The following is a 12,110-nucleotide window of genomic DNA, read 5'->3' on the forward strand; positions in this document are numbered from 1 at the left end:
GACCTCCCTTTAGCAACTTTTTACAGCCATGTTGTCTTGAGCAATGACTGTAATTTCATACTCACTGTTGTGGATCGGTCGGAAGTTTATACACACTACACAGCGGAAACGAGATTGGAACGAAAATATTAAACGGTACGACCAACCAAATGAGGCGACAATCGTCCATTTGGGCAGACTTTCGACCATCGTGCCACTGCACACACTGACCCGACTTTTGAACGAGCGGTCGTATGTCGGCTGATTTAGCCGATTATTGGATGAAAACTGTGTAGTGTGTACCTAGCTTTAGTGTGTGGAGGGGTATCAGATTTAGATTGTAAACTGAAAACTGTAAACCATGTCATTCACTGTGCAATGTGTTTACTGTTAATCCAATTTGAACAACTCTCCCTCCTTAATCAGATATTCCCCTGAACCGTCTCATACCATGGCCATGGGGGAGAAATCCTCCTATTTGTTAACGTTTAATAAATATATACATTTCCCACAACCATCAGTAGCATTAAATAATTCGTATTCACATTAAATAAATAGCCCTCCCCCCAAAACTCAGCTCCACACTCAAACTCAAACTGCCCCAGCATTAAATGAAAAGTCCCGTCACCTTACCCTAAATGAATTGCCCCACTATTAAATTAAATAGCCCCACCATCACCCCTCAAATAAACTCCCACTATTAAATAATTTGCTCCAACCCATTGTCCACCATAAACTTAATAGCTTCCCTCCCAAGTCTTAAATTAATAGGCCCCACTATTAAATAGCCACACCAATTAATTAAAATGCCTCACCATCACCCCACAAATAAAATAGCACCCATTAAATAATTAGCCCCTTCCTACACTCCACCATTAAATGAATAGCCTACCTAACACCCACATTATATTTAGACCATCCAGTCACTTCCATCACACATAATATTAATACCCCTTTACTCACGCATTATATTAAGACCAACTTAATTTTCTCATACATTATATATTAAGATTCCCCCTCCCATCCCTCACATTATATTAAGACCCCCCTCCCTTCCATCACACATTATATTAAGACCCCCCCCTTCCTTCCCTCCCATATTATATTAAGACCCCCATCCCTTCACTCACACATTATATTAAGATCCCCCCTCCCTTCCCTCACATATTATATTAATATCCCCCCCTCCCTTCCCTCACATATTATATTAATATCCCCCCTCCCTTCCCTCACACATTATATTAAGATCCCCCTCCCTTCCCTCACACATTACATTAAGATCCCCCTCCCTTCCCTCACATATATTAAGGTCCCCCTCCCTTCCCTCACACATTATATTAAGATCCCCCATCCCTTCCCTCATGCATTATATTAAGATCCCCCCTCCCTTCCCTCACACATTATATTAACATCCCCCTCCTCCCTCCAACCCTCTCCTTACACATTATTATTAAACCCCTCCTCCCTGCACATATTATATTAAGACCTCCTCCTCCCTCCTTCCCTTCACACATTATATTAAGACCTCCTCCTCCCTCCTTCCCTTCACACATTATATTAAGATATCCCCCTCCCTTCCCTCACACTTACCTTATTCCATCTGCGCTGTGTTGGAAAGGAAGACTCTTCTGTCTGCCTCTCTTGCTGTTCTGCACACATGGGATGGCCCCAGTAATGTGGTGCGCGTCCCATGTGACATTTGTCCCTTTCGAGGCCACACATAGGGGGAGGGACGGATGATCAGATCCGCAGCCAAATGAAGGAAGGTAGCTGGTCCGAGAGGAAGGGCCGGCAACCTAGTACCACACTGTTCACCCATGACAGAAGATGGTCCGGGATTCATGTCCCCAGTGCCCCTCTTAATCCAGCTCTGCATGTGAAGTGTGACTGATGGAGGGATGCCCAAAGAGTGGACAACCTCTTAAGGCTCCATACAACCTCATTAAGGACCACAAAATACAGCATATATGAGTCCAAAATTATTGCCAATCTCGGAACAGAGAGTGCTATCATCCAATGTAATCTTCGGCCAATGGAAAACATGGGGTTCGTTGAGAACTATTTTTATTTGGCCCGCTTACCAAATGATTACATCTTTATTTAGGCTTACATCATGTTCTGCGGGTCTGGTCTTTTGGCAGTCGGGCCAAACATCCAGATCACCAAGTTTGTTACTTGTATTATAGCAGTGTTGGCTAACCTGTGACACTCCAGGTGTTGTGAAACTACAAGTCCCAGCATACCCTTCCAGCAATAAGCTGCTATATATTGGCAAAGCATACTGGGACTTGTAGTTTCACAACACCTGGAGTGTCACAGGTTAGCCAACACTGCATTATAGTCTACATGTAATCAAGTACTGCATCCAGTTCACTTTTGATAACACACATCTAACAAGCTTTTAATTAAGAGTTTATAAAAACATGGATCTTCCACTGAAGTTGCATAAAGTACAACATTCTTTTGAATGAAATTCTTGTCCACTTCAATTAAGGACAACCCAAACTTATTTGTGATTTATTTGGAGTACTTTTCCATGTTGCAGATAATTTAGCTTCCATATAGATAATAACTATGTTGTATATCTTGTTGAAATTGTAGATACAAAGGAGGCTTCCTGTGCAGAAAGACTTGTGGTTATACGTGACTGACACAACTCTGCAGACTGCATCAGTAACATCTACAAATCCTAGTGTGATTGTAGCGTGTGTCGTGCCGTCTTGTGTACTTGACGACAGCGTGGTAGAAGCCCTTTCCAAGAAGTCACCTTGCTGTATCTTTTTCAAAGATGCCGTCAAAGCAAATGGTAACCTATATCAGTATTTTCATCAATAACAACAGTGAGGCTGTTAAGAATTAAAAGTAGAGTTCATTAAAAAATGTTAAAAATTAACATGCATTAAAGTAAGTTTTTGGCATCAAGCTCTGATATAATTTAACTATTTTCATAATAGTATAGACATTTGTCCCTATCAGAACAATTATCTATGATCTATTATCTATCTTGGACATCAGATTATTGTACATTCATAGAGAACAGTAAACCTCATTCTCCGTATTCGATATCTGTACTGTGGTTCATGCCGCCTCTACCTTGTAGTTGGGCATATAGTTAACATATGTATACATCATATCTGCCTAGACATTGCATTAATGGGTTAATCATAGATGCTGTCTTTATGGGTGATTGTAATGTAGGCAACATGATTTGAAATGTTTTTATTGGCAGACAGGATCATTTGTGTTGAACGCACAGTTCTCTTATTACAAAAGCCCCTTTTATCCTCTGCTCCTGGCGTTAACGAGCTGACTGGTCCTGTCAGACTAGATGAACTGGATTCTGCAACCGAGGTGAACTCACTATGCACTGTGAAAGGTTGGTACAGCAAGACAAATGATAGCCACATGTCACTAAACACTTTCTACTGTCTTAATATAAGCCAGATCAGAATGTTATAGCATTGATGGGTGCAGCCACTGTGCTGATCTATACTGCCTAAGGATGGTTGTATCACTGATACTGTTCTATTATAATGTCACATGTAAATATATTTTTAAAAACTGTGCACTCTTTGTAGCAGGGCAAATGCAGCCAGTTGCTTGCTTTGCCCTCTTTAACCCTTCGTAATGGATAACAGGCGATTCACAGCAGTTTATTTTTGTATATGTGAATGTCACAAGTAGCTCCTTCATGTACTGCACACTGTGAAGTACAGAGTTCTTTATATTGCACTTTTTATTTCAGTGTAATGAGTTAAGCTGGGCCCACACTGTACAGAATTACAGACTTTCCCTGATGTGATATCCTTAACGATTTTACCACGATTAAATTTTTATTTATTTTTTTAAAGTCCTGATCAGCATGCTGATTCATGTGTACACACTGAAAATGTTTTTACAAGTTATTACCTTCAGATCCGTGCGCTTCATCTGTCATAACCATTGTCTGAAAAGATCGTAACTCTGCACATTCCATAGAGTTCTATGGACTCTGCTGGTTGTGACTACATACACACTGCAGGATTGGAGCATCATAGTTCCATCGTTGAATGACATTTGTAGTCTAGTTAAAAAATCAAATGAAACGATACAATGTGCTTTGGAATGATAATCGCTCACACTAATACGATATCGGGCCGAATGGTTATTTATTGATTGGCCCAGTATTCAGCTGAAAACCCTTTAGTGTGTACCCAGTCTTCGTTGGAATCATGTAACAGGCTACTTCCAGTGATGAGATTTATATGTGCCCACTTCATACATAGCTTCACAAGGCCAGAAGGCTGCTGTTGTTACAGTGCTCTAATCCCCCACAGCTTCCCATATGTATAGGAGAAATAATTGTATTTTACTAGTAATTTTATTATTTTTGTATTTTTTTATGATGGCATATATTGTTGCCCCAATAAACCTGCTCCCCACCACTAAAAGTGAGTGGATAAATCTAAATATAAAATAATAAATTATAAAATAATAAAAAAAATAAATTGATCTTGAATTATCAGAGCGGTAATAGGTATTCTGCTACCCCTACAACTCTGCTGGTCTAAACCTGGGCCCAAGGTTGAAATGTTATTCAGTTAACTTGCCTTACAATTGTGGTGTTCCTTCTGGTCACTCAGATAATTCAGTTGTCACAAATGATTTCCTTATTCCTCATACAGTACATTATACTATATACTTTTTTAGATACAAGACAATACAGTGATGGACAACCTTGTCTTCTGCGAGGACCCACACCTGCAGCCTTTAAAGGGGAGGAGGAAGAACACACTGCGCTGGTTCCTCCTCCGCATTGCAGCGTGACCTCCCAGCATTGTGCTGCAGAGGTCATGTGACAAGGATGTCAGCTGCCCCCAGTCTGCCCTAACACAGAATAAGATTGGGAGCAGACTGCTGGGGGCTGCAGGTGAAGGATAGCAGGACACTACTGCAATAGGTAGTAATTCTTTTAAAGGCGTACTTGGTAAGAAAAATGTTGAGAAACTATGCTACAGAGGTGTTCTAATGCTTTGTTATAGTGTGCCTTCTGCCCAGTCAGGTATTCAGTTTATACTGAGGCTAAATACATATATTCCCTCTTGTACCATAGATTGCCTCATACCTCAGTCATTTCATTAGTTCCTAGTGTATTGATAGCATTCTCATGAGTATTAACAAAATGGCTGTCTCCGCTATGCATGGGCAACAGGAACGCTTTAAACGTATTTATTATTGCTTACCATTTATTTATATAGCGTCAGCATAATCTGCAGTGCTTTACAATTGGGAAGATAAACAGTGATAAAATGAGACTGGATATTAGACGGACAGAGGTAAATGGAGCACTGAGGAATACATCCAGAGGTTTTGGGTATAGGTTGGGTTATACATTGGATGGTTTCAGCATCATCATGGTTTATATGTAAACTCTGCATTGCCAGACAGTCAGGATGACAAATCATAAAAAATAGAAAACACCTAAAAACAGAGGAAAGTACGTCTGAGGTAGGTGAAGGTGGTGCAGACGTGAGACAGAGGAAAGACGAGGCCCTTATAGTCTACTCCATGATGAATTGTGTATTTTTAGGAGAACCCACACTATTATCCTTCAGTGCGACCTGAAGTGGTCTGGCCACACGGCTAATAGACCTGTAGCTGAGCATGGTCCAAACAGCAAGTCTATGGATGTAGGATAATCATGGGATAGTGTTTGTCATAGTCACCTTCTAGGTGCAGGAAAATGCAACAGTGATGGGTGTTGGAAACTTGCTGGAAGATTACGTAAGAATACATCATTGTATGCGGTGCAGCACATTGCATGTGGAGCATTGTCAGGTTGCTTTGTGGACTGCCACAATCCTCAGGATTTTATTTAATGCAATATGTGTTAAAATGAAGATATCTCAGGTTCTACGGTCTGTTAGATTTCCTGGACTTTATAAGACAAGATGATTACAGAGGTGGCAGCAGTTCCTTAGCACGTTAGCGTCTGTGTTTAATGTTGTTTTAAAACTGCAATCATAATGGTTAGATAAATTAAGGCAAAGCTTACAATGTGGTGCCAATTTGTAGAGCTAATTACAGAGCTTAAAAATTACAAATTCATGGTGGTGTTTACAAGACAATCCTTACCACTTCATACAGGGACAATCAGATCGTATAGTTAATGCAACTTTAAATTGAGGCTTATTTTATGACGCATCACTTACCGTGTCTGGCATGTATTTGTGACTCATAATATAGCTTGTCTGGCAACTTGTAGTGGCAATAGTGTGTGAGTCTGCTTACTTTCATATTATATACCAGGATCAGACATACTGTGTCTCTCCTGCTATTGGCAGGGCATGGTTAGACTTGTAGAGGCAGTAGAACAGAAGGTTGCCTATCTCTAACCAGAAGAGGTAAAGAACACATTTGGGGGCCTATGTATCAAAGCTATTCCCCCTGTTAAACAACCGTTTTCGGGGATTTACCTCTAAATTAGTATGTATTATTGTAGCATCGCAGCAGATATCTCAGATATCTGCTGCTTTGCATGAATTATCGTTTTTTTCATAACAGTGTATGGGGAGTGCTCATTAACACTATGTATTAAAGTGTGCCCTGTGAAATCTTTCTCTTTTTCTACATGTTAATGTACGCCAGCTGAAGCTGGCATATATTAATATAAATGAAAGCTTTCGCAGCTGTCAGGTCTGCTCCAAAAAGCAGAGCTGGACAGCGCATGTGTGGAGGGATCATGTGATCCTTCCCTGTCACATGACTCACCTTCTTGCGGTCCAGGATGCATGCCCGAGGTTTTCGGTCGTTGCATGCGCACTAACGAAAAAAAGAGGAGAAGTTCAACACAGTTTTCTTCGGATGAGAAGAGACTGTAATAAAGAGGTGAGTTACTTCTCAGGGACAGCAGGTTATAAGCACTGCTGTCCCTGAGATCTTTCTTGATACATAGCCGGAAACTTTCAATCCTTATCAAGGAGAAAAAGGTTTGAAAAGTTTAAATAAAAGAAAAACGATGGATGATAAATAGGCCCCTTAAACTGGAGATGATACACCAGTGTTCTCCTGAGAATATTTTGCCAGCCGGGTGGCATTGAGAAGTTGTCGGGTGGAGGCAGTTGTAATACTTTGCAGTAATATTAAAACATTTTGGAGGTTATTGCCCACACCTGCCAGGACTGTTCAGACTGCAGGTCAGTGGTCTAATACTGACTATAGTGCTCACATAGTGCCTGTTATAATAGAACTCTGTTGGGCTCCACGAGTCAGGTGGAAGTAAAACCAGCTGGGTAGAGCAGCCGGGAAATAGGTGCTGGGGAGGACACTGTACACTATACTTTTCATGTTGCCCACTAGCAGCATAGAACACAGGGTCATTTACAAAGTGCATTTACCTAAAGTACTGCACTATTTAGTCTCATTTATGTGTAGAGATTAATCAGGAGAATGAGGGGACATCAGGACTGTCTTTATGACGTGTCACTTTTATGTTTGTCAAGGTTTCTTACTACATTGGTTGACTAAGGTGTGTTTCCCCAAAAAAGTACTGTAAGGTTCATATGCATCCCAATATCACCATGAGACCTCAGGGGTGATGGAGAATTCAAGACTTTTTTTTGGAGAGGAAAAGGCCGTGCACTCTCCCACCCTCTTATCTCAAAAATCTCATTGTACATAATTAGATCTCGACTCTGCACTTTGGTGCATGTTGTGAGGAATGTACCCGCATAGGCACCATCATTGTGCCCTGCAGATCCATCCGCTCCATAGGGCAAATCGTTCAAGGTTAGTATCAGGGAAAGTTATTACTCAGCAGCTGAGATGAACATGTCGGTGTGAGCAGAATATTTGGCAGAAAAAAATGAAATTATCAAGTGCTGAAAAATAAACTGCAAATAATTGCAAAAGTTTCCCAGTACCCAAACGCCTTGTTACTGCAGAGCTCTGGGGATGGAGCTGAAGATTGTGCCTTATAAATGACTTTGACCTTGTAGAACTAAATGAATCTAGTCTTATCCAGTTATCCAGTTATTACAGCAGATTACTTATTTATTTTTATTTGTCCAGATAAGACTTTCTGTCAAAATCATCTTTCAGCCTATATTTAACATTTTCGTTTCTCTAGAAATCTAGTCTTCTAGTCTTTTCCAGTGTTTGAAAAGAGCTTGTTAAGTCAAGTGCAGGCAAGTCTGTCTCTAATGCAGAGGAGTAGAACCTACTATACAGGACGGTTACGTACAGACATTAGAGCAAGGCATTTATATCATGACATGATTTTTATTTTACTGCATGTAAGGTTAGATATACCCTGCTAGATAGTAGTACCTAACCAATGGAAACCGTCAAAGACTTGTAGTCACAAAATCAAATCAGCATTAACTTTTCAGACTGGTAATTCCTATCATTGTATTGTGTTAATCTGAAGGGTATTAATCTACATTAAACAAAAGTAAAGACTAAAAAATTGGTGATATTGATGATATTACTTTGGTTGTTCTACTGTTGGATCTACAATTCTCATGATCCTCTGCTATAACTGAGATGACTTGTAGAAATGAAAACCTCTTCAGTCTGGTTATGTAATTTGACATTACAGCGTGCAGTCTTATATTGATGTCCATCTATTCATTTCACTATTAATTGGCATCCAATTGACATTACATTTGTTTTCCAGGGATTATAATTGGAGTGAATGAGGGAGAATCTTTTTCATGGCCAGTGTGTAATCTTTGTGGAAACAGTAAACTACAGCCATTGGATTCACATAGGTAAGACCATTACATGGCTTAAACTAAACCCTTCTTATAGTAAATATGTTTGAAGGAAAAATACACCTTAAGTATTTTAAGGTAATACTTTATTAAGTGCATGTTGTGCCTGCCACAAATACATGTGTTGTAGCTGGTGAACATTGGTGTTGTGTACTGCTGCATCTGACATTATTCTTTGTCATGTATAAAAGGAAGGTTCTGTCTAAGCAATGTTTGAGTCGCTTACAGAAAAATATGCCTTTAGCGTTTGTGTCTAACAGTATAAATGTTTGTCTTCTACTATCACTAGTACTAACAACCACATATTCCCCTTAGTAGTAGAGTTTTTAGCATTGAATAATAAACTTAATAAAAAATGCGTTATTATGGCCCCAATTTTTTGACACGTTTGCATTTACTTATTAAATAGCCACTAAACATAAGCTACAAATTGATCCAATATGAATTAGTATATTGTAACATTTGTATATCAAAGTGGCATAAACCACATCAAGAGTCTATAAAGTTATACAAGGTCAAGTAAATGCATAAATAGGTGTATAATGCTGCTATTGATGTATGAACATTTGTAAACACTAGCTAGATTTGTGTTGTTCCCCAGATAACCTAAAAGCAGGAGTTTGCACCTATGTTTATCAGATATAAAATGACAGCTCTAGTTCAGGGGTATTCTGTCATCAGGTTTGTTTGAGCATGAAAACAGGGTTTCTTCTTATGTGTGTATATATTATCTTCTCTGGGCATGAATAGAGATGGTAGCCATATTCAGTGGTAACAGTGTGTAATACAGCCATATAATACAGCCATGAAGCAGTAGAATAGTTTCCCCGTGCTCTTCCAGGACAAATGGGGACTCCAGTTTATTACAACTGGTGCCATTGGCCCTGCAGGAATGTCTCCTGTGTAAGATCAAAGTCTGGTCACATGCTGGACACTTCGGGGGAGATGACGGGGACACTTTGATGTTGTCCCAGAAGTTCCAGTGGCACCAGAACCGCAGAGATACACGTCTTGTGCAATGTTTACAGGGAACATGAGAAGTTTGCACATTTAATGTAAACTTTACAGATTTTCCCAGTATGCAGCCATCACATCTAGTCATTAGTCAACAAGCAGTATAGGGATTTATATTCTCTTTAAGAGAATGCTTTAACTGACATTCAGTTTGAAAACAAATTTTATATACAAGGACATTAAGGTAGAATAATAATATGACAAATATCTATAACAAACTGTTGGCTATTTTATGTATTTTGCCATTCTCAGGATCTGAATACGGCAGTGGTTGCGCTGTAGCTGTTACTGTCTGTGGGCAGTTTGGTTATAGACTTTTATCAACCAGATCTCTTCCCATTTTGGTAGCTTCAATGGTTTCTAATTAAGCTGTAGTACATTTTCTTTGCAAATATGAAACACATTTTTTTATTTTACTGATTGAATCAGTTTATTTCCTCTGTTCCTCCTGCAGACGATCATTTTTCTGTTGCCACTGCGTTGTGGATGTGAGCACTCCAGTTATCAGAAGGCGACTTGAAGTATTTCTGCGGTGTGAATTAAGGCCAGAATGTAAAGTGAGATTACAGGTAATACACAAACACAGGGAAGTATGGTCTGCACACCCTAATGTATGAAATGTCCTAAACGGTGCTACATTGCTGTGACAGAATATATAGTGTACAAACCAAAGGACAGGTGCACTAGAACCATAGACAGCTGAGTAACAGTGGTCTGTAAAAAGCTGCCATACTGTGTGACTATTAGCCCAGTTATCCAGTGGTTGGGACCTGAGTTACGTTATAAGAAATGCTTTAATCTGGAGAAAAATAGAAACAAAATTGCTATACATTAAGTTTTTATCCTACAAATCATGCTAGATATAACACATGTATGGTGGTAGATATAACACATGTATGGTGGTAGATATAACACATGTATGGTGGTAGATATAACACATGTATGGTGGTAGATATAACACATGTATGGTGGTAGATATAACACATGTATGGTGGTAGATATAACACATGTATGGTGGTAGATATAACACATGTATGGTGGTAGATATAACACATGTATGGTGGTAGATATAACACATGTATGGTGGTAGATATAACACATGTATGGTGGTAGATATAACACATGTATGGTGGTAGATATAACACATGTATGGTGGTAGATATAACATGTATGATGGTAGATATAACACATGTATGATGGTAGATATAACACATGTATGATGGTAGATATAACACATGTATGATGGTAGATATAACACATGTATGATGGTAGATATAACACATGTATGGTGGTAGATATAACACATGTATGGTGGTAGATATAACACATGTATGATGGTAGATATAACACATGTATGATGGTAGATATAACATGTATGATGGTAGATATAACACATGTATGATGGTAGATATAACACATGTATGGTGGTAGATATAACACATGTATGATGGTAGATATAACACATGTATGATGGTAGATATAACACATGTATGATGGTAGATATAACACATGTATAATGGTAGATATAACACATGTATGGTGGTACATATAACACATGTATGGTGGTACATATAACACGTGTATGATAGTAGATATAACACGTGTATGTTGGTAGATATAACACGTGTATGATGGTAGATATAACACGTGTATGATGGTAGATATAACACATGTATGTTGGTAGATATAACACATGTATGGTGGTAGATATAACACATGTATGGTGGTAGATATAACACATGTATGATAGTAGATATAACACATGCATGATGTTTACAGCATTGGTTATATAATGTTCTAACATCCCTATTATCCTGATTTCTTCACAGCTGCAACAAGAAACCATTTCTTCTCTTTTGAGTTCTTGCTCCAGTGAAGACGGGGTATGTTTTATACAAATAATGTCATCTGATCAGATAAGAAAAATGTATTTGTTAGAAACACGATCCGTAGGTTTGGATGGATTGGTGGCTGGTTTCACAAGGTGTAATAACAACTGGGTGTGCTACAGTGGCCAATCTGTCTATTGCAAATAGACTAAAGAGCTCACTGGAATAAACAAGGCAACTTGATTCCTATTTCCTAAGCCTTTTTGTTGAGTTTTCTCCAGGCCTGCACGGTAACCAGGAGTTCTCTCCTTGCAGAAAAGCTGCTGGTACAGTACAGTTACTGAGAGCCACAATGAGCAGGATCCTATAATGAGGCAGGTATTGGCTCAGGGAAAGGATGAGTATAATGAAACACAATATGAGGGGGGCACAGTATTTGAAATAGGAATGTTAGTATAAAGGGGGGGGGGGGTAAGTATATAAGGAAATAATAAATAGTTTCAGGAGAGTGATGAGGAAATGTAGCAGTTATACA

General features: G+C 39.1%; 1 protein-coding gene across 1 annotated transcript in view; it reads left to right on the plus strand.

Annotated features, from left to right (window-relative positions):
• Nucleotides 1-12,110, plus strand: part of SPIDR (scaffold protein involved in DNA repair) — a 305,726-nt gene that overhangs the window by 291,167 nt on the left and 2,449 nt on the right. The window contains exons 15-19 of the mRNA XM_075213492.1: nucleotides 2,581-2,785; nucleotides 3,209-3,355; nucleotides 8,636-8,729; nucleotides 10,201-10,315; nucleotides 11,576-11,629. Of these exons, the coding sequence (XP_075069593.1) occupies nucleotides 2,581-2,785; nucleotides 3,209-3,355; nucleotides 8,636-8,729; nucleotides 10,201-10,315; nucleotides 11,576-11,629 (615 nt within the window). The remainder of the gene's footprint in view (nucleotides 1-2,580; nucleotides 2,786-3,208; nucleotides 3,356-8,635; nucleotides 8,730-10,200; nucleotides 10,316-11,575; nucleotides 11,630-12,110) is intronic.

This window comes from Mixophyes fleayi, chromosome 5, assembly GCF_038048845.1.
Source record: "Mixophyes fleayi isolate aMixFle1 chromosome 5, aMixFle1.hap1, whole genome shotgun sequence".
NCBI lineage: Eukaryota > Metazoa > Chordata > Amphibia > Anura > Limnodynastidae > Mixophyes > Mixophyes fleayi.